General features: G+C 36.1%; 1 protein-coding gene across 3 annotated transcripts in view; it reads right to left on the minus strand.

The window, feature by feature from the left end:
- NAALADL2 (N-acetylated alpha-linked acidic dipeptidase like 2) overlaps nt 1-26,648 on the minus strand; it is a 1,067,904-nt gene that overhangs the window by 421,855 nt on the left and 619,401 nt on the right. For all 3 annotated transcript variants that reach the window (XM_058661080.1, XM_058661082.1, XM_004591287.4), the window contains one exon: nt 10,854-11,004. In XM_058661080.1, the coding sequence (XP_058517063.1) occupies nt 10,854-11,004 (151 nt within the window). The remainder of the gene's footprint in view (nt 1-10,853; nt 11,005-26,648) is intronic.

Genomic DNA, 26,648 nt, shown 5'->3' on the forward strand with positions numbered 1-26,648 from the left:
TAACACTTACTGTGGGTTGCAAGATTTTCTTGGAATAGTGAAATTAATGAACCCATCAAAGAGAAACATAGAAATAATTAAAGTATATTTGTGCAGCAGGTAAAAAATACCGGTGAGATGTACTATAAAAATAATTGCCTCAAGCATATTATTTTCTTGAATCACTCTTTGAATTTATGCATTTCATTATTATCTAATAACTGTCACTTCATCATTTTTCTCAGGATAAAACTGCATTTATATTCTGTTATTCAAATAGGACAAAAATACCCAAGGGACTGGTTAGAGAAAGATGTGTAAGAGTTTTGTTCAGATTTATGTTTTTAAGAAATAAAATATTTTTCAACAGGTTAGCAATGAGCTGGAACAGATCATGATGAGTAAAAGATTAGTTGGAATACACTGGTTTTCCAGAGTATATACTATATAAAATGTTAATTTATAAATGTAATTACAACTTAATCATTAAACAAATTATATATGTTATTGTTGTTTTGAGCTATTTTATTTCCTGTCGAGTCATAAGCAGACGCACCTGTAGGTGCTAATTTTTTCATCATGATATGGAGTACTAAGCCCTCCCCTTACTACTTTCTTTAGTTTATGTCTTCAGCTACCAAGTCTGTGCAAGTTGAAGTACAAGCATGAATATGTATCACAATTTATGTGATTGTTCACGTTGTATCCCTTGTTACGCAAGTGTCAAGGGACGAAAGTTCATTGCTTAACATATTTTATGTAGAGAAAAAGCATTTCACACGCAAAAGAATACTAATGTTTTGCTTTCAACTTATTTTAAAAATGTCCTTCTTCATAATCTTCAAAATTTGAACTCTTGAATGAATTTCTCCCAAAGTATATAATATTCCAAAGATTTTGTTTTTCAATTCTCACTGACATATTTAGGACTAAGTGAATATTGACAGACAAAATAAAAGTAGCACACATGCTTTTTATCCAGTATATGTCTCTCAAATGAAACTGTACGGGATTAAACATATATAATGTCAGCAGTTTTGAAGCGAATGCAATAACACTTTAAAGAGGCATTACACAGCTTAGTTTTATACACTTAAAATTCAAAGATGCTTTTGAGAATTCTGGAAATGGAAATTGTTTAGTTTAGGAGCATTCAAGTATAATTTTTTGTTCAATAACAAACCATAAAAGAACTCATGAAGCATATCTAGCATTTGGTTTTTAGGGTTTGCTTGGTAAATATATTTTTTATAAATAATTTGAGTGATAGACAAATACTCTTTATTATTAAAAAATAGGTATAAACCATCAGATGTATCGTATAAAATGAAACATAACCATTAAATTTCATATAACATCATGCTCTATTATGTTTTAACTGGGCAGCATTTATCACACTTAGGATGATCCTTACAATGGAAATCTATTCTAAAAGCTGCAGTGCCTATTGTACAAAAGGAATATGACTTCCATGACGTCATTATTAATTTTACCATTTTAATTAGATTTAAACTCAGATTGTCACCTCTAGCTGGTAACTCCTATATAGGATGGTAAAGTCATGGCTAGGAATAGAGTCAAAATCAAACTGAATTGCATGCACAGTGATATTTCATTTAGGCAAGGGAGAAACTGTTGCTCTAATTGCTGTGAATGTTGTTAGGAGTTAGCCTCCAGTCATTAAAATTTTCATTATTTTCTTTAGTTAAAGATCATTTTCTCAATGGTTTGCCATTCTTGATGATGTGCATCTCTGAGATTGAATGTTGAACGGACATAAAGCCTGAGTTGTATGAACCACTCTTGGCCAAGTCTAATGAGTGTTATATGTCTCTCTGGTTGCTCTATTTTGCAATTCAGTTCTTTCAATGCCCAGGACTGCATGCAGTTATGAGATGGAAACTACAGGTTGAAATCATACCAGAGAACACACATTCAAAAAATGGTGGAAATATATCAAGATAGCAAAATCTTGGACAAGATTAGCATCAGAATACTGACAGACCCACTAACTAAAACAAAAATTCATTTTTTCACTGATAAGAACAAAAGAGGAAAAGTAAATGAGGAAGACAGAAAAGGTTTTGCTTAAAATATTTGGCTTCTCATAATACACATAAAACAAACTATGGAATCAAAAAATCACCATATGACAACCAACTTGGTTGTGAATAAGCCAGATAAGTACAACCAATGGTTGCCAGAAAAGGTGGATAAAAATTTGAAACAGAAGATATACACATAGGATTGAAGATAGTCTCGCAAATTATTCAGTATATGAGGAGGAAGTACTATTTTAAAAAATATGTCAGGTATTGGGTCCTGCGTAATAGATCCCTATGGGTGCCTGATCATGTCCCAGCTACTGCACTTCCCATCCAGCTCCTTGCTTGTGGCCTGGGAAGGCAGTAGATGATGGCCTAAATCCTGGGACCCTACACCTGTGTGGGAGATGTGAGAAAAGTTCCTGGCTTCTGATCAGCTCAACTCCAGCTGTTGGGGCTATATGCAGAGTGAACAAGTAGATGGAGGATCTTTCTCTGTCTCTCCTCTCCTTAAATCTGATTTGCGTTTTCAATAAAAATGCATACATATTTAAAGAAAGTATAAGATATCATATTGAAGAACTGAACAAAGATAGGATCACCTGTAATAGGACTTAAATGAAATCATCTTTTGCCTCCTCCTGTAATAACACTGAAAAAGTATGGGATGGTTCTGCTGGGAAGCTACATTTACTGAATGTATCCAGGAGAAACATCAGACCAACTCATATTGATGAGGATCCCACACAAAAAATAACTGGCTTCTCCTCTCCTAGAACATTATCAATACAAAAGGAAAAGAATGTCCAAAGAATGATGCCAGTTTAAAGAAGGTATCAAGATACAATCCAATAATATAATCTGTATTCCTGGATTGGATCCTGGACCAGAAATAAATACAGCTCTTAAAGATGTTTTTAGTACAACTGATGAATGCTGAGTAAGAACCATGGATTAGAATATATTTTGCACTTAATTTCCTGTTACTGCTATTTCTATTACATTTTTGTACATAAATGCTCTTGTTTTTAAGATAAAAATTGTTCAAGAATGAAAGGGCAAAATATTTGTTTCAGTCAAAATGTTCATAAATGTAAAAATACAGATATACTGCATATTATATAGGTATATTTAAATATTACATATACCTTATAAAATACGTATATATTGTATTTTAACTCACTGAGAGAAAATGACTAAGCAAAGGAATGTCAATAATTGATGAAAAGTACAATTTTATTTGGAAGTTTTTCTGTTACTAGGAAACTTGTCTTCAAGCATATCAGAATTTTAAAAATAACAGATGTTACCCTACAAAATTAATCTATATATTTCTATCATTTAGTTAGCAAAATCCAGAAAGATCTAATTTAATTTTTTCTATCACCTCCATAGTGTTCCTGATACAAAAACTTATCTGATTTAATGAGGTTTTAGAGATAACAGCTATTGCACTTTACAATTTGTAGGTGAAGACTGATAAATAGGAAATTTCATATCTTATATTATTTATTAACTTTTTCCGTAGAAGCTTAGAGACACAAAATTAAAATGATTCCATAAAGAATTAAGTAAGCATCTCTTTATTACACTAGTTTTGCAAAAGAATTTGTACAATACTCGAGTCAAAAATTATATATATAATAAACATATACAAAACAAAGACTAACCTTTCACATATATGATCAGCCAGAGTGAAGGAGAAAGAAAAAAATTAAAATTAAAATTACACACAGTGATTTATTCCCTAAATGGGCAACAGGTGTTGTGTATATATGTATCTACATATGTATATGTATATGAATATGCATGTATGAATATGCATATATGTAAAAGGATTAGGTGCAAATATATATATTATTTTAAATGATGTTTACATGGTAGATCAGGGTGGGAAGGATCAAGGGTTAGGGAGAAGTGGGTGTGATCGTTGTTTCCAAATTTTCTATTATTTCTTCCTGTTTCTGGGTGAAGGGAGGAGAAAAGGGGAGGAGCTGTACCCAGCCTCCCAACTGCTCCAGTATCCAGGGATGGGGAATGGCCAGCCAGCATCAACCTAGGGTCCTAATGTGGCACACACTCCAAGGGTTCTGCCTAGGTTGTTTTGATCAATATGAAATGTTTTCTATGTCACTGATACAAGGATGAAGAATTCTTTTCAATGTTCATTGGCTGATGTAGTCAACTTTAGAGTCTCTATTCACTCAGACTTTTGCTATCATCATTTGGCTGGGATAGTTTTAATTTATTCTGTTCTCCATGCTCTGCTCTGGTACAATATGTCCTGTGCAGATCCCAGTGGACTGCCATAGCCGCCAGGTGCATTAGGGCTTGCTGTCCACTGCTCCATCTTTTTCATTGAGGAGGAGCAGTTCACACAGGTGAACCCAAAGACCTGGGCTAGGTGACTTGGGCCTCACTGTAATCCCCGTCCCTGTGCTCACAGACCTGGCACCTACCCTACAGGTGCACCCAAGTACCCAGCTAGGCAACACGGGCCCTGCCAGACCACCTGTCCCTGGGGCTAACAGACCGGGACCCACTGTACCCAGACTGGCATGGCTCGCCTCACCTCGGCATCCACCAGCAGATGTTGCAACTTGGTCCAGCCAACTTCAGTTCCAGGTCCTGCTGGCGGGTTTAAACTTAATTCTAGTATCTCAATAGCATCCTACATTCATTATGATGGATCTTTCCTGGTAATTTTCTTAAACCTTAAATTTTATCATTCTCTTAGAGTACACCATCATTTGAGTTGAAATTTTTGATTCTTAAACCAAGGAGATTCTCAGTATTGACTGGCTGATTTTTTATATCAAATTAGAATAGTCCCAGTACAAAAACAAATGCAAAAAACATTCTGTACTCTGTGGCTTACCATCAACATTTACATAGCCCAGCTTGGGTCCAACAAAACTTAAATTACCAAAGTAATTTGTTTTAAAATATTATATGCTTTATACTAATCGCTTAAATTGCAGCAACCCTTCATTTGAATTCACCATGAATTAAATGAGAACAAAAGGCAGACTGTTCCAATAGTGAGTCACTCTTTAATTTCTGTAATTTTCCCCAAAGCCCTGTAGCCTTCAGAACACATGCAAGTCAGTTACAGTGAAACAGAAAGCATACAAATATTTTTATTTTTTTCCTAACAGAGTGACAAGGCATTTCATGCCGTGACTGTTTCACACCTTACTTTGACAACTAGGCACATATTTATATTTTAAGCTCTTCTAGTCAGGAAAGAATTCAACACTGTCTCAGTTGATTTAGTACCAACTCAAGTCAATCTTTTGACATTTGTCCAGGTAACTAGACCAAGAAAACTTGTCACAAATTACAGTGACATTCTCTATGCTTTGAATAGTTTGGATGGCAAGAGTATATTGAACAGACAGTAGATAAACAACACAAACACCCAATGAATTATAACACTGGAAATATTAAGTAAACTGTGTCATTGGACACACTTCACCAGAACAAACCACTGAAAAGCCATTCAGCTCTGAAATCTAAAACAAAAGAAATTGAAAAAAAAAAAGACTAACAAATACAGCTGGGACACACATATAAACAAACAGGATGAAAATCAGAACCATAGAATATAAGGAAATTCAAGTCAACGTCAAGATAAAAGAAATACCTTGGATTACAAATAACTAGTAGTTGACAGGTTAGCTGGCCAATTATTTGGAGAGCACACTAAAATTAAAATCAACACCACATCCAAAAGAGAATTTAGAAAACAACTTATTAATGCAAGCATAATAAAAGAACACAATTACCAAACTTCATACTACTTCTGGCTGTTCAAACTTCCATTTGAGGGCTTGTGAAAATGGGAAAGGATTCATTTTTCTATATTTTAGCACAGAACAATGGAATACTCCTTAAAAATACTCATTCCTTTACTTTCCTGTTTTTATGCTTACCCATTCCTTTCTGCTATTCTTTTTATTGGTGCTTTGATCTGTGTAAGTGATTAATGATTCAAGGCAGAACACATTTCTAGGTAGAACTGATCACCGGGATTGTGGTTAGGAAAAGGTACTCAAGTATTTGTGATGTAATCCCATTTATGTATGTCTCCAATAGAAATGATCATATCCTGATAATTTAAGTATAAACAAATAGTTTTGTGACACCTATATTAAAATCCTTTAAAATTCAAAAAGAATAGGCTTCAAGGAAATGAGATTTGTTTGGAACATAGGTTTTAAGTACTAAGTAAATTAACCTATAAATCAGTAAAAAGGATTGTTTATAAAAGGCAATAAAACACTGGCACATCCATCCACAAATAACATCATAGACATTATTCTAAGCAAAAGAATTTGTGCACAATATATTACATACCACACAGTCTTTTATTTGAAAGTCCAAATTAGTATATCTGAAAAAATGCGACCAGTGGCTTTAGGGCTGATGATAAACGATAATTTTGAAGAGACTCAGAACTTTCTGAATGGGTGGGAATGTTCTGATATAGTTTTTGTATAAACCCAAAAGCTCATATTGAAATTTAAATCCAGCGTAAAAGTATCAAGATGCAGAACATGGGACTGGCATTGTGACACAGTGGGTTAAGCCATTGCTTGATCTAATAGCATTTCATATTGGAGCTCCAGTTTGAATCTTGACTGTTCCACTTCCATCCAGTTTCCTGGTCATGTGTCTGAAACAGCAGAGATGAACCAGGTACCTGGACATCTGCCACCCATATCAGAGACCTCTGAAGACTGACCAATATCCAGCTCTTGCAGACATTTGGGGAGTGAATTAGCAGATGGAAGATTTTCTCTCTCTCTCTCTCCGTTATTCCTTCCTTTCTCTATCAATTTCTCAAATAAATAAATAAATAAGGTGATGAATTTAAGATGTGCTTAAGCGATGAGGTTTTAGTCCCTGTGAAGATATTCATGTTTTTGCAACAAGAGTAGGATAGGTGTTTCAGTCCTGGATTCACTGTTGTCTCCTTTGCTGTGTCACATGTGTTTCCTTGACATTCTGTCATGTTTAATGCAATAAAAAAACCCTCAGCAGACATAGCCTGTTGATCTTGGACTTCCTTAGCTCCAGAAGTATGAGCTCAAAAGACTTTCACTATTTACAATATATTCAATTTTTGGTATTCTGTTACAATAACAGAGTCTAAGATATATCCCATAGCTAAATAGATGCCTTAGGTGTTTGTTAATAAAGATGCACTCTTGCAGGGCATGCAGTGTGGCTCAGTGAGTCAAGCTATCATTTGAAGACCTGACATGCTATGCATCCAGTTTGGGAGTGAACCAGGGAATGGGAGATGTCTCTCTCTCTCTCTCTCTCTCTCTCTCTCTCTCTCTCTCTCTCTCTCTTGCTTTTATTTCAAATAATAAAAGATGTGTGTTTTCAACTTACACAAATCTCATTTGGAAAAATAACAAGTAATCCTGAGTATATGGGGATGTACAGACAAAATTAAAATGGAATAATGCATTTATTTAATGAAACTGGGAAAGTGAATGTGGTATTTTCTTGGTTTATATTAACAAGCAAATTTTTTTTTAAAAAATCATCTTACCAGATAATTTGTTGTTTTAAAATTTAGCACTTAAAATTTAACCACCTTTAAAGTAGTTAATAAAACACAGTTCCTAAAATTGGAATAAGAGGCAGTTTTAGGTTTTTTTATATTATAAGCTAACTACAAGTAATGTATAGAACATTAATTCATAAACTGTGGCTCATTTTGGGCAAACCATTATAGTTAGCTTGTAACTACAGTTCACAGCTTCCCTTTTCTTCCCCTTTTCAAATTATGGAGGACTGCATTGTTTAAAATATTTAAATGAACAAAAACATTGAGAACATTTCTGCAGGGAAGGATAAATTAATCAGAAACCAGGGATACCTGGGTACCTTAAACAGTCAAGAAAAATGAATTAAATGATAAGTTGATGCAGCGTTTTCTCCAGAATCTGCATTCCCCATATTTTTGAATATTCATTTTGATGTACATGGACTTCATTTTTGTAATAAATTTTCCTTGAAATCAAATTTTTCCATGAACTTTCTGAAGTCCACTTACATAAGCAACATAAAGTATTACAGTACTTGCTATTACTTATTGTTTGATAAATTTCCAGTAGGACCAAGACGTATGATTCAAAAGTATGCTCCAAATTCTTAACAACCATTTCATTCTTATTGGAATGTGACGAGTCATAAAGTAATCATGTGTGATTAAAACATACTCTAAAGACACGATGAAAATAGAAAGTCATTATTTGTCAAGAATCACGGTAACAACAGTAAAAGAAAAGAGCCTTTGTTGGTTCCTAATGCTCGTGAGGGAAAGCATGACAGAGATGAAAATCTTTGAAGTATTGCAGTATTCCCTCACAAGATATCCACTAATTGTGAAGGAACAAGTAAATTTACAGTGGCAAAAATTGGCAAGTGAGAAGTACGAACAGTGCGTAGCTCCTGGTACGCACAAAGCAGAGCAAGGTATTTTTTTCTGGCATATTTCTGCTGCAATATAGATAAACATAATAATTAGAAAATATGGAGCATGCTCATTGAACATAAGGGAATTCTACAAAATAACATGTCATTAATTTTCAAAACTAATACGATTATGAAAGAGGAAAGAACTAATCCAGATTTAAAAGAAGGGAACAAGGCAGTAGCAACTGGATTATTAAATAGATGCTACACTTGAAAAAAAACCCCACAATTGTGTATTAAAGAAATCTGAATAAAATCTACCATTTTAAAAGATCCAGCTATTTATTTATTTAACAAGTAGAGTTACAGAGAGTCAGAGGGGGAGAGAGAGTGGGAGAGAATCTTCCATCCTCCAGTCCACTACCCAAATATTCACAGAGGCCATGGCTTGGCCAAGAGAAGAAGGAGCATCCCTAGACTTGCACAGGGTTTAAGGGACCCGGGCACTTGGTCCACCCTCCATTGATTCCCCAGGTGCCTTACCAGGGAGCTGGATCCAAAGCAGAGCAGCCTGTGCACGAGCACAGTGCCCTCAAGAGATGCCAGCACTGCAGGTATTGGCTTTGCCTGTTAAACCACCGTGCTGGGCCCAAATAGTGACAGGTTTATTATAAATTTAGTTCATTTATATTTGTCTCAATTTACTCAGTTTTGGTATGTTTAAATTTCCAAATAAAAATTAAATCATTCTATGATTGCTTATGACTCTAGCCAATATTTTTTCATATGTTAATTAATTATATTGTTGTGGAAAGGATCTGGTCCAAGAAAATGTTACAGTAAAATTGTCAACTGGACAACTTAGCAACTTATGCAGATTATTCATAAATTATCTGTTTTGGCTGCTTTACAGTCCACTGACTTGCCACAAATTGCAAGCTGACACTGAAAGCTGAGGAACTGCAATACTGACAGTGTGAGAATGTGCAAATGTGGGAGCTGGGCTCATATTTTTGCAGATGCCTAATTAGTAGATGGATACTTGTTAATTCTAATTTCTAACTTGTAAGGCTGAGGCAAAGGACTGTTTAGAACAAACAGATGTATGCAATCTCAGGTAAAACTCCCACATGGATTGTTAAGTATTTAGTTTTATGGTATATAGAATGTAAAGAAATACACATAACAAAATTCATAAATTATGATAGATGTTTGAGTCAGTTTACTTCTTGAAGAACATTACATTTTAGAACAATTTTTGCAAAAAATGTTAAGTAAATTTAATCATTTTATTAGTAAAATTTCTAGTAAAATTAATGTATAGGGCCTGGCATTATAGCCTAATGGCTAAAATTCTTGCCTTGAACGCACCAGGATCACATAAGGACACCGGTTCTAATCCTGCAGCCCTGCTTCCCATCCAGTTCCCTGCTTGTGGCCTAGGAAAGCAGTTAAGGATGGACCAAAGCCTTGGAACATTGTACCCGTATGGGAAACCCAAAAGAGGCTCCTGGCTCCTGGCTTTGGATTGGCACAGCTCTGACCATTGCAGCCACTTGAGGAGTGATTCAGAGGATGGAAGATCTTCCTGGCTCTCCTCCTCTTTGTAGATGTGACTTTCCAATAAAAATAAAAATAAATCCTTAAAACATTAATGTATATAGAAAAAGGAAATATAATTGAATATGACTATTAGTAAAGCTTTAGTGATGTTTAGGGGGGAAAGAGGAAAATTTCTACCAGAACACATGGAAAATTACAAGTTTTGTTGTTAGTAGTTTCATTACTGATCAGTGTATTGCAATGGATTTGTATTACCCTGCAAGATGGTTCAAAGAGCATTTTCCTCTGCCAAGATGTTTGGACAGAACTTTTGTCAATGACACTTTGGACGGAATTTCAGTGATACAGTGAGCATCAGCCAAAAGCCACAGTTGTCTCCTCTGGGTTGCATGATCTAAACTATCAAGGACAGAGTAAACTGAGGGTTGGAAATCTCTGATAGAAACATTCATCACTGTGCGGATGATCACTAACTGAACCAGTAAGATCACTCTTTTCCAGGAATCAGAAAGCTCTCTCATATTTACCCTCCCATTGTTCTCTAGAATTTTCTAGTACTCCATTCAATTGGCTTGACCAGATGTACTCTCACAGTCCAAAGTCATCACAACTGCCCGAAATCAGTAGCCGAGTTGTATTCCTCCCAGGTCGTTAGGCCTTTGATCACCTTGAACCTTTAATCTAACAAAGTGATAGTTTCTAATTTTGCATTTTAACAACGTAGAAAGTAAAAAAAAAAATTTTTTTTGACCATTAATTTATGTAGCACCTAATTAGAAATTTTATGCTTATAATATGTACAAGAATAGTACAGATAAATAACAAGCTTACCAACACTTGCATAACCAGGTGTAGATGGATCCCCTCCAGGATTCAGTGACACCATGAAGGTATCATAGCTCAGCTTGGCAGTCTTCGGTAAATCACAAGGATCAACATACAGAAGAACACCTCCGAATCCTGCCTTTTCCAGTAAAGAAATCTAAAGGGAGGAATAAAGTATTAAAATATTGTCATATACATTAAAAATAGCGCTACTTCCATTTCACAATGTTGTGAAGATAGGATGACCCCCCCTTTTCTTGTTTTTCTTTTTAATACAAATAGATATTTTAAAAATTTCCAACTATTACAAGTTTTCTTCTAATGCATCAGAATTCCTACAATGTCTGTATTCTGTTTCATAGCTCCATTCATGGAAACACTAAATCTTTTTAGTTAAAAGGGTTTGGGTTTCCTGCTTCTGTGTGATTGATATAGTTTCTGCCACCTAAGAATCTATTTTGAATACAGACTTGTTCTGACCACTCTTCTGTCCTTCCCTAGAGCAAAATCCACTTCAACAGTGCAATATATTTCCTCCAGGACAGAGCCTGTCACACCAGTTGTTAAAATGTTAAAATACTTTCACACAGCTAGGCAAATAGCCACTGTCCTGAACTTCCTGAGGGCCCTACACTCCTCCTCATCCTGATCTGTGCCCCCAAAGCCAAGGTCAGGCCAGGCAGATAAGCCCGATGGGGATTTATGCATTACCTAGTCAGGGGCCTCTTTAGCAATAATCAGTTCTCTGTCTCTCGCTGTCATCAAGCAGTCTGAAAATAGTCCTTCATCACCTCCTTTCAGGAATATGTCATATAAATATTTCCCTCTGTTCTTTAGTAAGTACACAATATGTAACTATAATGGGACAGATGAACTTGATGTCATCCCCGTTTCTCTTTGCTTTAACTTGCTAAATTGATTTCTTCTTCTTTTTCAACTTTTTGTTGTTGTTGTTAAAATCTTACTTACCTTTGTGTGATTTACCTGATATGAGAAACAATAAACATGATTTGATGATTTGATTCCTTACCCATGGGGGAGGAACAAAAATTAGGTCATTTTAAGAGGATTACTCGGATTCTGAGATTTGATTAGTTTTTACAGATATTTCTATACTATTGAGGTACAGAGCAGGATTTTATTTTCTTCTGCTTGCTAGGCATTTAATTCTTTACCTCATGGAATGTTAAACCTGTGATTGTGAGCTGGAACTATGCCATTGAAAGTTTTGAAAGAAAGAAAGGAAGGGGAGAGGGAGGAAGGGAGGGAGGGAGGAAGAGAGGGAGGGAGAGAGGGAGGAAGAGAGGGAGGGAGGGATAGGAAGTACCACTGCACTCCTACGTTTGTAGTATGAAACATATGAAATTTGCTCTCTTGATGTAAATATGTCAAAATACAAAAAGTAAAACAAAAAATAAATATAATAGGCTGTGTTACACCTATATTTCCAAGGTTCTGTTTATGCTGTCGACTGGGCTTTTCACGGGACTGAGCAAGGCAGCAGTCTGAGTCCTTGTCTGCATCCTTCTGAGGGGAGAAATCATTTTTTTTTTTCTCTATCATTGCATATCTCATATTCACCAAGCACACAGCAGACATTCTGAGAGTACTGCTCAATGAGAGAATGAATGAAAAAGAAAGTGTAACCTATATCAGCAGCTACTTTTAAAGAGAATATTCTGAGAAAAATATTTAGGATGAATACCTTTTTTGAAAATAAGACTCCTAATTATAGATGCAGAACGACTTTGTTATCTATAATTAGAAAACCATGTGACATGAATGTGAGATGTGATTATAACACATTCATGGCATTTTTTCTGAGTCTCCAATAGTTGTTGTAATGAACAAACATGTGTTACTTTTAAATGGAAAAGCTAACATTGAGAACGTGAATAAATGTGGAAATGACAGTGTCTTTTAGAACAAACTATTCACATTAGACTTCAATTGCTACTTTTCCTCTCACTATTTTAACGGAGAAAGTGAGGAATTAAATATGAAAAGAGGAATGACAAATGCAAAAAAGCAATATTAAAAAACATGAGTAAGAGGACCAGAGGAAAGACTTAATCTTCAGACTTCTGCCACTGAAATTTTTAGAAGCACTTCTCACACCTAAATGCTGAAACAGCTACTCTTAAAAAGAATGATCAATGAAATGATTTTGAGTTCTGCTTACCATAAGGAATATAGCAAGGGAAAACATACAAAATTCTCTAGGTATTTTCAAAATATTTAAATTACTTTATTACCAAAGTAATTTATCATCATCAGAGAGAAGATTATTATAAGCAAAACCCAAAACAGCACATTCACATTCTCTAATCTTTCAAGAGGTAATTAATATTGACACATTGGAATATCTAGACCCTTTTCACTAGGGCTTAAGCACACACATAAGTACACTTACAAGGTAAGTCTACATACAAATACTGTTAGGAGCCAAAGACTTATGGGCCTTAGACTTGGCCTACCTGACAGCCTGTTGCATTGCAAAAGCCTGCAGGCAGGGCTACAGCAAGCAGGATATTAGGCCAAAACATCCTCTGTAGAGCAAACAGAATACAACCTCCACCCTTGTTCCTGTTCAGATAATTAGTTCCTCCCCTGTTTCAATGTAGCTGATTAGTTCCTTCCTGCTTCAGTGAAGATAATTACTCCCAGGAAACCCCTCCCTTTCTCCCCCTCCCCTAGAGAAGGTATATATATGAGGAGAAAAAATAAAGAGAGAGGCACTCTTTTCCACCAAGTACGAGTGTCCGTGTGTTTCTTGGGCCAGCAGCCCGGCATTCCCAGTCCACCCTCAGGGTTTGAGCGTCGTGTCCTGCAGGTCGGGACAAATTGGTGGCCCGTACGGGGACCCTGATACGGTGGAGCAACTGAGGAACCTCGCGGAGAAGACTTCGGCCGAAGCGTTTGGGTGCGAGGCAAAAAGGGTGAGTCGATAATTGACTCGAACATTTTTAAGAAAAATGTTGTAGGGGCATAGTGATTTCATCTCCAGACCCTCTCCCTGTCCTAGGGCACGAGGGACAATCTGAGAGACCCCTGGAACTCTGGAGGGGCATAGTTGATTTCATCCCCAGACCCTCTCCCTGTTCTGGGCACGAGGGACAATCTGAGGGACCCCTGGAACTTTGGAGGGGCATAGTTCATTTCATCCCCAGACCTTCTCCCTGTCTTGGGGCACGAGGGATAATCTGAGGGACCCCGGAAATCCAGAGGTAAGCTTAGAATTATGAAATTATTAAAACTTAATGGTAATCTACCCCCACACTACAATTACTCCCTATTCTTCTGAAAATCAATAGTGGTTGATGTGTGGTGATCTGGACTGGGCTGTTTTACTCCTGTCCTGCCAGGCCAGGTTCAATACACATTATCCCCCTTCTCTTACTCTTTCCTCTCTTAAGGTTCACTCTGTCGTTTTCCCGAGATTAGTTAGACCAACCCCTATTAGTAATGTTTTAACAATTTTTAATCAAGGATTATACTGTTGGGAAGTCTATGTTAATTATAAACAGTCTTAGCAAGCCAGGACACGTGTATTTATCTTTATGAATATAGAAACTTTGAAAGTTGAGACAACATATTAATATCTTCACATTGCATTGAAATGGTAGGAAGGGTCATTAGTTTGTTTGCAAAACAAAAGACATAAACTTGATCATGGCAATTATGTGATTTTAGAATTTGTGGCATATTCAATGGCTGCTTCCTAAGACATGCACATATAAGTAGGTAGCAAGGTTGCTTGATGTCTCTTTTTCTTATATTTGCTGGTAATAACCTATAAGACTAGATTTGCATGCTGTGTATGAAGTCAGAATAGAAAATTAAGAAAGTAGCAGAACCTTCCTAGTGAGTTCAGTGGATGAATACATTAAGAATGGCCTGATTGTGAATGGGTATCCAGGCAGATGGTAGTACTAAGACACTCAAAACTTTTGCTTCTAGTAATACTTGACATCTATTAATGTAGTCATGCAATAACAGAGTAGAAAAATATAGCTTATTTTCTCAGTGTCTCTCAGTAGCTATTGAGTAGACACATAATGAAACTGTGTATATCATTTAGCTCAGGGAAAAAACAATTATTTCCATTTTGGCATTGTTAAGCCATTGCTAAACTTGAGATAGTGATGTTTGATCATCATAAGGATTCTGAGATTTGATCAGATGACAAGAAACTGGTAGTGGATCACTTTTGTGAACTTCCTAACAATTGTCTAGAGCTGCTGTCATATCTTGTTTGCAAAACCACAGGCTCCATTTTACAACTAAGAAGAGTAGCCCCTCACAAAAGTCTGTTGAAGATGAAAGTAAAGTAGATGTTTTAAAATATATTGAAAATGAGCCGTTATGCCTGGTTCAGAATTAGAAGCTTAGGGTCTGACAGTGTAATGTCTACAGACCCCTGGAATTCCCAGAAAAAAGTAAACTACCAAAGCGTAAGAGGCTTTACCATGTCTAGCAGATTTCTGTGGGGTCTTATCACCCAAAAAGTCTCTAAACTGAAGAATACTTAGTGGTTGTGTTGTAAAGCTACCTGTGAGGAGCTGTGTGTTAGTGTTGTGTGTGTCAACACTGTTAGACGTGAGTGTGGTATTGTGTACTATCCTGTCATTGCATGCAGTTTATACCTCACAACTCTACTTCCTCTACACCCCAGTTCCTGTCTCAAAGTCAGGATTCTGAAGGTCTCAGTCTGGAAAGCTGAATTTGGATGAGGGCCCCCGACAAGACCTGCAGAACCCCCTCAAATGCAAACACTCAAAGCTTTTCATTTGCTAAAGTTGCATCAATGAAAACCAAGCCATCTTCTGGTTAATGAGAAGATTTGCTTATCTTTGACTCTCTCCTGCAAAGTTGCACCCATGCCCAAGGAGAAGAGAATAAAATCAGTTCTAACTATTTGGGCCTAATGAAAGCTACCAACACTTTCTTCTGTTCCTTTAAACATTTTCCCCCTGCTTTTAGCTCTTTTTACCCTTAACTTTTAAAATATTGATCATGAGGGTAACTGCAGCAGATCGTCATTGGAATTCACGTGCAGAGAAAAAACCCAGTGTTTTTTGGAAAAATGTTTTGACTGGACAATGGCAAGGGCCAGACCCCGTTCTTATTTGGGGAAGAGGAAGTGTTTGTGTTTTCCCACAGGATGAAGACAGCCCCAGATGGGTTCCTGAAAGGCTGGTTAAACACCATTCTCCCAGTCTCACTATTTCTACTCCAATGGATCCCACTACCCAGAAAAATGGAGATACACTGGGGAATAATGAGCATGATCCCACTTCCACTGCCATTGGGACCCACAACTAGAGTCCTCCTGAAACTTTTTCAGGAATATTAATGCTGAGTTGATTTATTACTCGGGTTCAATGCAGTATGTGTCACCTTGGTAAAGTGGGAATGTTTCTCTACTAATCTCTCTCATGAGCTCTCTTACAGATTGAACAGTTCCTGGAATGCAGACTTTGAAGGCTTGCTTTGACATCACATCTTTGCCATTGATTCCACCCCTGTTGATCCCATTTCCTGGAATTCTCTTGTAATTCTTATAGCCCAGGGGTTCCATTTGTTCAGGAACTGAGTGGGGGTTGCTGCTAGGATGACTCTTATGCATAGGCCTCCTTTTGCTGTGCCTTCAGCTTAAGCAGCAAAAACAGCAAGCACAGGCTCAGGTTATGGACATAAGACAAGTCTTTGCAGCCCTAGAAGGAAGGCAAGACCCTCGATTCTGGCTCTCACCTATACAGTAGCCGGGGCTGGTAGTCAAAGACGGGCAACCTCTGACCCAGTCAGGTACCAACCTAAGACAGGAGTTAGGCTTTGTCATCTGCCTAAGCTTCCCATGACGGGTAAGGACCTGACGGGAGGTCAGATGACCTAAGACAGGCACAGTCACTGAGCCATACCCTTACTGTATCATAGAAAAAATAAAAGGGGGAACTGTTAGGAGCCAAAGACTTATGGGCCTTAGACTTGGCCTACCTGACAGCCTGTTGCATTGCAAAAGCCTGCAGGCAGGGCTACAGCAAGCAGGATATTAGGCCAAAACATCCTCTGTAGAGCAAACAGAATACAACCTCCACCCTTGTTCCTGTTCAGATAATTAGTTCCTCCCCTGTTTCAATGTAGCTGATTAGTTCCTTCCTGCTTCAGTGAAGATAATTACTCCCAGGAAACCCCTCCCTTTCTCCCCCTCCCCTAGAGAAGGTATATATATGAGGAGAAAAAATAAAGAGAGAGGCACTCTTTTCCACCAAGTACGAGTGTCCGTGTGTTTCTTGGGCCAGCAGCCCGGCATTCCCAGTCCACCCTCAGGGTTTGAGCGTCGTGTCCTGCAGGTCGGGACAAAATACTATGTTGTCTTTCTTTCCATTCAGCAGTACACGACTACCTCTAACTGTAAAGTATATTTTATGTAATCTTAATACCTCTACGATATGTACAATACAAATTGTGCTGTTTTGACTATCAAATGTAAGCAGTATCTGTTATTCAAAGTTATTTTTTATACTGAACTTTAACAAACTTCCTAGTAGTTATGTATCTGCATAAATAACTATTTTGTCTTATCTGAACTTCAACTCTCTGTTGTATCAGTTCCCTTCAGTCAACTGCAATGCAAAAATATTAAACAGAAATTTCCAGAAATAATTCATAATTTTAAAACTGAATACTGGTCCATATAGCATGATGAAATACTGTGCCCTGTTCTCCTCCAGAGGTGAATCATCCTTTTGTGTCCAGGATTTTGAACTCCTGTGAGCTGTTTGATCATTAGTCCCTATGTAATAATTTTTGTTATCTGCTTCACTGTAGGGCATGTATTACAAAGAAGCTAATGTAAACAATGCTTATGTCATCTGCCTTGGTCTTATAACATAGGAATTACAATGTCACATCATAACAAAAGGGGAAAATGGTAAAGCATGGCCTTCTGTGAGAAAGACAATATTCACATAACCTTCATTACAGTAAACTATTATTATTCTATTTAATGATTATTTATTGATAAATTCTTGCTGCATTTAACTAATAAATTAAATTATCATAGACATGCATGTATAGGAAAATAATAGAAAGTGTTCAGTATGATCTGCAGTTTCTGGAGTTTAATATGGGTCTTGGAGTGAATCTCATGTGGATGGAAGGATGGGTTACCATCCTTTTCTCCCTTCAATCTAAGCAACACTGAATGTCATTTCATTTTTAACAGTCTACACTCTAGGGGCCTGCATGATGGCTCAAGTGGCTAATCCTCCATCTGCAAGCACTGGCATTCCATATGGGTGCCAGTTTGTGTCCCAGTTGTTCCACTTCCTACCCAGCTTTTTGTGGCCTGGAAAAGTAATGGGAGATTTTCAAACGCCTAGGGAGACTTGAAAGCAGCTCACAGCTCATGGATTCAGATTTGCTCAGCTCCGGCCATTGTGGCCATTCGGGGAGTGAACCAGCAGATGGCAGCTTTGTTTCTTAGTCTCCCCTTCTCTCTGTAACTCTGCCCTTCCAATACAACTAAATAAATCTTTAAAAAAATCTATTGACTGGGATAATACTCTGCTAGCTCTGTCTTCAGACCAGAGAGGGTATACCTAAGAAGACGTTGAACTTGACTGGACAATAAGATGCTGGACTCTATGTTTGGTGTATGCTTGCAATGGGGGAATCTCAACTGAACTTGAGCTGTGGTTATGCAACAAGGTGGAGGAATCCACCATGGTGGGAGGGTTTGGGGAGGGGTGGGAGAACCCAAGTATCTATGTAACTGTGTCACATAATACAATGTAATTAATGAAGTTAAATAATAAAAAAAAAGTCTACCCATCTAGCCAAATATATTTGACAAAGCAACTTTATTAATTACAAGTGATGATAACAATATTTTTTAGCATGATGTTAGGCACTTAATGCACTTTTGAGAAATATTTGCTTATAAAAATTTTTGTAAAACTCCTGGACTGTTTATCATTCACAGATATATACTGAATAACAACATTATGTCAGGGTCAGTATTGGTATGTGGAGATTAAGTTTAGTCTACCCATGAAATGGCCAAAAGCTTTTATCTTCTATGCTAACATCAACTAACTGACAAAGGTTATCTAAAGAAAGAGTGAGACCACATTCAGAATCATTACAAAAGTTTGTACTTTTTTTCCTTTTTTTCTTTTTAATTTGCTGATTCAGGTTTAGTGGATTGGTCAAAATATTCTCAAAAAATAACTACATAAAGGCAAGTACAGTAATTAATTATGTAACATTTATTAAATCTAAATTACCAGATCTATCAGCCAGAAATACTATACTAGATGTGTTGATTTTGTGTCCTCCATGTTATTTGGTGATTGAGTGGACCCTTGTATAATCAATATAGATTGTGACATTTTTCCATAGCTGATACTCTGTAGTGTGAGTTTATCGTACATTACATTTGTTCAGAGTTTACTATCCCACTGCCCAGGAGGGATAGCATTAAACTAGGAAATCTCAAAAGCCTCATTTTAAACGTAGAATTTAAAGGATAGTTAATCTTGGTATAATTTTTTTCAAAATTAATATGTAATTTTTTCAATAAATGATTTTTATGACTGTTGTGAACACACATCACATGTGATTTAGCTGCATCTTCTATTTTCTGCCTGTAGTTGTTTGTGGGGTGAATATTATTTCAATATTATCAAATTTGTGTTCTGGTGCCTTCTTTCACTGTCACAAAGCTTGTAGTTCAGTAATTCTGAAACACAGAAATTATCTCCTGTTCGATTTGATATCCAATGCTGATGTCAATAGACCTATAGTAAATCAAATGAAAAACAAAATCCCTGTCCACTGATAATGGGTCACTTTAAACATGCTAGGATTGACTGTAACAATTATGACATTCATTATTCTGGCATAATACGATTTTTCAAAACACACTTCAGGATAAGTGAATTCAACAGGGAGAAGAAAAAACGCTAGTCCCTTACCAATATATCTCACAACTTGAACTTGAGTAAGACATCACGATTATATTGGAGATTAATTTCTTTTTATTTTTTATTTATTTTATTTTTTTAATTAATTTTTTCAAATGATCTTACTTAGTTGATTAGGGTACAAAGGGTCAAGGGCTACAGGAAAGTGGGTAATACCATTGTTTCCACGCTAGTATTTTTTTCCCTGTATCTGGGGTCAAGGGAGAAACAAAGGGAAAAGTCCCACCCAGCCTCCCACCCAACCCAGGTCCCCAGTGTGAGGTACGCTCCAAGGGTCCTGCTCAGGCATATATTGGAGATTAATTTCTGAATAGAAGGAGGAGTTATCAAACCAAGCATGTGACATTCACACTACTCCTTACTTCTGTTTCTTAAGTAATGTGTTGATGGTGGCTTCTTCATGATAACTATCCCATAACTACCACTTTCAGTATACAAAAATGGAGACTTGTAAAGACAAAGGATAACAGAAAAGAAGCAGTCAGAAACAAACATGGGACAGAGGAGATTGCAAGTACCACTCTGGTCCAACTGCCCTTCTTTCTCTTGGACTTGGTCAGATTTCCTTCTTTTCTCTTGGAAGGTATTTGTTATTTGCACAAACAATAATCATAACCAAGACAAGGGAAAAAGGTCTTGAATGAGAGATAGTTTTGGATTCCGGTACCAATCCTGACACTAAATTTGTATATGACACCTTAAACGACCTCCCCAGGATTTGGCTTCATCATTCTTAAAGCACAAAGCTTGAAAAAAAATTTCCTCAAAAATACTTTCTTCTCTCAATAAACAAAAGCAGAAATATCATTTGACCCAGTTGTGATTTTCATGGTGAACCAAATGAATTTTGTTTGGTTTTACTTTTTAGGAATTAAATTGCAGTAGAACCTGATTTTGATGTGCTTGAAGCTGAGATCTTTTGGTTTAATCTTATCTATCTAGTACCTAGAAGAAATGATCTTTCTATTATGACTGAATTGGTGAACGAAGTGTAGTGTACATAGCATAGTGAGTGAAGAATATGCTGTAAGAGTACAGCATGGTGTATACTCTGCTATTCAGTTTGGGAAATTTGTGACACTAGATAGATAGATAGATAGATAGATAGATAGATAGATAGATATGAATGTGAATATAAGCATGAAACCAATTTTCTTTAAGAAAAATAACATTCTGTTAGTTGTATTATGCCCTTTCTATACATCTATGAAATACATAATTAATCCTGAATGTTTTGTTTTGTACTTATTTTGTTATTTAATATCAGAGATAAATGGAGTGATGGAGATAAACTCATTGGGGCTTTCCATTGGGAATTTATCTTGCTGACAGCGTCTTATAGATAAAATATCATTGGTGGATTTCAAGGCAATGGCTCTTATACTTCCTGCTTGAACAATATTAATATATCTCCTTGGATATTGTAATTTTATTTTTCAACTGACACGTCTTTCCACTCCAGATGGAGGATGCTGCTGTGGACAGTTAGATACACTACTTTTCCACATGATCTAGCAAGGGAATATGAGTTAATTCTACATTTGGGCTGCACAGATGCTTCTAAATTACTGATTTACCATATTAACAGACTGAAGGTTAGTCTTCCCCTTTTGAGTTTTGCTAATCAAATGTTGACATCCCTGAAGAGCTACTTTGATGTAAACAACCAAAGGAAGACATTTATGTCTTTCCCATCATTTGTTTTTTTTTTGGAAAATTTGGCCCAGGGCTAGGACCAGCATTTGGCCTCATTTGATATAAATACTTTCTCAGTCATTATGGGCGAAAGAGTGAATATAACATACACCACTATCTTTTGCAGGTAAAGTTAGGATCCCCTATTAGAAATTGAATCATATTCCCTCAAAACCCACATGTTACTCTTTTAAGTGCTACTGTGTATCTCAAAATGTGCTATTTGGAAATGATACCTTTAAATAGGTAATTATGATTGACGTCACATAAATTGGCCTTAATCCAATAGACTTGCAGCTTTATCAAATGAGAAAAAATACATGAAAAGCAACAGAACAAAGAAAAAAAAAGTGTCAGGACACAAGGATGCAATGAGAAGACATCATCCACAAGGCAAGGAGAGAACCTCTGGAGAACAGACATTGGCATACCGATCCTCAACTTAAGTCTCTGGAATTAAAATTAATTTCCGCTTTTATTGCAACACATTGATATGAAAGCCATTGTATACTAAAATACCCATATAATGTAAATATTTATGGAACATTTTAATTTTTTCTTTCACTTTTTGGTTATTATTTAGAAGTTTCAATGTGATTTGTAGATACAATTCTAAGACATTGACATTCTCTTTCTTTATGAAACTCTATAAAAAAATTCATAGACATAACTATGATTTAGAATATTAGAAAAATAACTGTGATTTAGAATACTAAAGCCAAGTCTTATGTGTACAGCTGCTATGAACTACGCACTAGCTCTCCTTGGTTGATTATTATTTAGACAATTTCAAGTAAGTCATTTAATTTCCTATCATATAGTTACTGAAATTGTGATTCATGAAGTTAAGGATTGTTTCAGGGCCAGAGTTAGTAAGTGATAATGCCAGAGATCAAACTTGAGTTTTCTCAATTCAAATCTGGTAATCTTTTCACTCTTCTTTCAATTAAATGCCTATCCTTCACAATGACAAATGGACTGGCTAAAGGGTGAATTTATAAAACACATCAGCTGGTTTCTTGCTATGACCTGCTTTCTGAGATGACACCAAAATCAATACTGCAAGAATTATTTGCCTATTTATTTTGATTGTCAAAAAGACTTGGATTTTTACAAAGTACTACCCTGGGAAGCAATTTGTATTAAAATGAAACGCTGATGGACTTCAAAGATTCATGGACATAGTGATATATAAAAAAATAAACTTATAGATCAGTGGTAGGTTTTTCTTCCTTACTCATTTAAATTAAATACTTCTAGAATATACATAAAATGAAATACTGCATCAATGATTCTAATTATGTTTTGTTTTTGCTTCATTGGATCAAATTTTCTGTCATCCTATCTGCTTGACACCTGTTTTTCTATCAACAGGCTTGCAGTTTGGCCCTGAATTTACCTTTGTGAGGGCTGCTAATGAGGTTCTCAGGAGTGCCTTCATTTATTATGATTCAGAAATACATTCGTTTTTTAACAACTGAGTAATCAGAAGGAGTATATCCAAGCCATGATCATATCACTTGTGCTGAATTCACTGAAAGTCATTAAAAAAATCCTAATGAAATCAATAAGAAATGATGACCCTGAGCTTTTGTAAGGAAAATATAAAAAGCTAGGCTTACTGCAGAAGAACAAAACAAACACTCAAAAATCTTTCATTCTTTTCAGAAGGCTATGTGGCATATCAGGTAAACTTTCCTGCAGTGATGGCATCCCAAATACATCCAGGTTCTTGTCAGCTTCATTTCTTATCTAGGTCCAGGATCACTGCCTAGAAAAACTTTTGGAGAATGGTCCATGTGTTTGGGCCCTGTGCCAACTTACAAGAGTCCAGTGGAACTTCTAACTCTTGTCTTTCAGGCTAGCCCAGCTTCAGCGGTTGCAGCCACATGGGGGAGTGAGCCAGCAGATGAAGATCTCTTCTCTCATTCTCTTTATTTCTGACTTCCAAATAAACAGATAATATTGTTTTTAAAATCTACTTTTATTATTACAATTCGGGAAGGGGAGATGAGAAAAGTAAGGAGGGAAGGAAGGAAGGATAGAGGTTGGATACGTAAAGAAGGCAGACCTATTTCATAGAGTGTCCTTATTGTTATTCTACTCTAATGTCTCATTGTCATTTCAAAATAACCTTTGGTATTATTTATTTCACAAATAGAGTAATGAGAAAATTAACATTCATGGATCAAGAAAAGAAAATTAGCAGAAATTCTCACTATGAATAAATGTGCTCTTCTAACTTACTTGCCTGTGACAGTTCCTCATGATGCCAAATTGCTTACAAATAATGTGATAAAAATGACTCAAAATGTTAAGATATATTATATTGTTTGATAGTTTTTACATTACTTATTGAGTGAGAAAACCAATGTTTAAAAGCTTTCAAAATGTTATTTTCCAACTGAGTTTAAACTATTGAAAATAATTTTATACTTTATTTCTCTAGTTAGTATTTCCCTGCTTGTACTTGTACCCACTTGTGGGCTATGGATTTATTACTCTATGTTTAAGCTTGAGTAGATAATCCCAGAGCAGAACCCATGAAGCATTTCCTTCAATCATTTTTTCCTCAGGGATAATGATTTAAAATCGGTTTAGGAAATAATCACATGTACTCTTCCTTCTGTTATTTGGATTCATGAGTTGAAAAGAATGAAAAAAAGACTTTAAGAGTTACATTAAGATAATTCCATTCTTTTTAGCCAGTATTGAGGGGGAAATATACAATTGTTATTAGGTGATATTATGGATGGCATACACTAATTTGTCTTTCATTTGGTAGTAGGCTATTGCTTTATAACAAACAAATCACATTCAAAAGAAACAAAAGCAAATGTGCTATATTTACTACAATATATTAAGTTGCAGATTTAGCACACTATTTTTAGTATAGCTATATATGTATATGAATGCATATACACAAACATACACTACATATATACTAAATGTGTGCACGCATGCTCACACACACACACAAAGTGTATGAGAGAGAAGAGGAACTGGAAGTGGGGAGCTAGACCTTGACTTCACGTACCAACCTGCATATGTCTGCAGACATTCTGGTTGAGTTAACAAGACCATTACATAGCCCTTCATCATGTACTACTTGAAAATTTACACTATTTTAAATTTTTTACATGCTACCCCAGTAGTCTTTTTAAAAAGATATTTATTTTTACTTGAAATATTTTACAGCAAGAGAAGGAGAGAAAGAGAAGGAAAGAGATCTTCCATATGCTGGCTCACTCTCCAAACAGGTGTGATGGCCAGAGCTGAGCCAATCTGAAGCTGGGAGCCCAGTGCTGCTTTCTGGTCTCCCAGGCAGATACATGGACATCAGGATTTGACCCATCCTCCATTGTTTTGCTAGGTCATAAAACAAGAGCTGGATCAGAGGTGAAGTGGCTGTGACACAAACTGGCAAACATATGGAACCCTGGTGCCTCAGTAGAGTATTAACTTTAAATGCCACTGTGCCAGAATATGTTCCAATATTCTGAACTAAGAAAAAGCATTTTTAACAAAAGCTATAAGTAATTGTGAAAACTTCATCACTAAAAAAGAATAAAAATTGAATATCTCTAAGGATATCTCAGAAATTGTCTCTTAGATTTATTGACATACATATATTTCTTCAATGTTTAAAACTAATGCTTTGTCTTTTTAAATCTGCTACATTTAAAACTGCTTCTGTAACTGAGATACTAAACAGAGCTCCCAAATTTATTTTAAATAAGAAAGAAAAACCTTCCCAAATGTTTATCTGACAGTTATTGTCAAATCTGTTTTGGAGGGAGGGAGGGAAGAAGGGATAGGAAAAGAGAGACAGATAATAGAGAGAGCGAAAGAAAGAGAGAATGCAGAGCTACATTAACGCCAGATGAAAAAAGTAATTCAATCTGGTTTTCCCATATAGTTTCCCAAGCTATAGAAGTGCTTGAGCTATCCTTTACTGCAGCCCAGGGCATACATTTCCAGGGAGATGCATAGAAACAGAATAGAAGAGACTCAAATCAGGCATTCTATTATGATATGCAGGTATCCTAGCCACTGTACTGTATGTCTGCCCTGGCAGTGCTTTTAGTAACTGAAATGATAACTTTTCCAAGAAGGATGGGTATGAATAAACCATACAAAAATAAATTAAATATTACTGATAAAAGTCAAATTACTTTTAAAATTTCATCTTAGGAAGATTTCATATCTTATACTTGCAAGTGTCATATGAGGTGAAAAGCAATTAGAAATACAGTTGAATTCATCTAATTGGTTTTCTGTAGATTGACTGGCAAGCAACATGATAGAGACTTGAGCATGAAAAGAAAAAGGTCTTGTAACGGACCATCCATCAGATGAGGGATGCTGGGCATGCCAATGAAAAAGTCGGTAGCTCACTTTTCTCACCCACAAAAAGGAATAACATTCATCGTCCCAGTCAAACAAAATCACTGATTGAAATGAAGTAACATGTCTGTAGGATCTTGAGCATTACAAAATTCCATATAATGTGTGAACACCTTTTCCTCTTTATTTTCCACTTATTTTGTTTACAATGATTAAAATGGGGTGCAAAATTAGAAGGGTGATTATGCAAATGTTATTTATTTGTATTTATCTGAGGTGAGGAGCAGTGTCAGAGAGGAGAGAAAACATGATTCTCTTGACACAAAATGATAAAATACTATGTGCGTATTTCCCAAAGTAAACATTCCTGTAACTTAAAGATTCTCTTTCATTTACAATCAAACATTATAGGTTCAGTCAGCTTTTTGTTGTATGTTAGGCTAGAAAAAATCACAAATCCTGAATTATTTAAATTTATGTATAAGTATTGCAAATTACACTTTACAGTAAAACAAAAAATATATAAGCCTGGGAGAATCAAGTTGGTTGAAGAGGGTAAGAAAACATTTAAACAGACAGAGAAACATTTTCCAGGGTGAAGCAGAGAGGATCCGTTCAAGGAAATAGGAAAGGATGGGATGACAACAGAGGGGCACCTGCAGACGGTTGAATGCAGGAAAGCAACAGAGAGAATGGTGTGGGGATGCAGATACACAAGCAGCGTTCAGCTAGCAATAATCTGAACTCTACTGGCAGCTGGAGCTCAAGG

This window comes from Ochotona princeps, chromosome 3 (assembly GCF_030435755.1).
Source record: "Ochotona princeps isolate mOchPri1 chromosome 3, mOchPri1.hap1, whole genome shotgun sequence".
Classification (NCBI taxonomy): Eukaryota; Metazoa; Chordata; class Mammalia; order Lagomorpha; family Ochotonidae; genus Ochotona; species Ochotona princeps.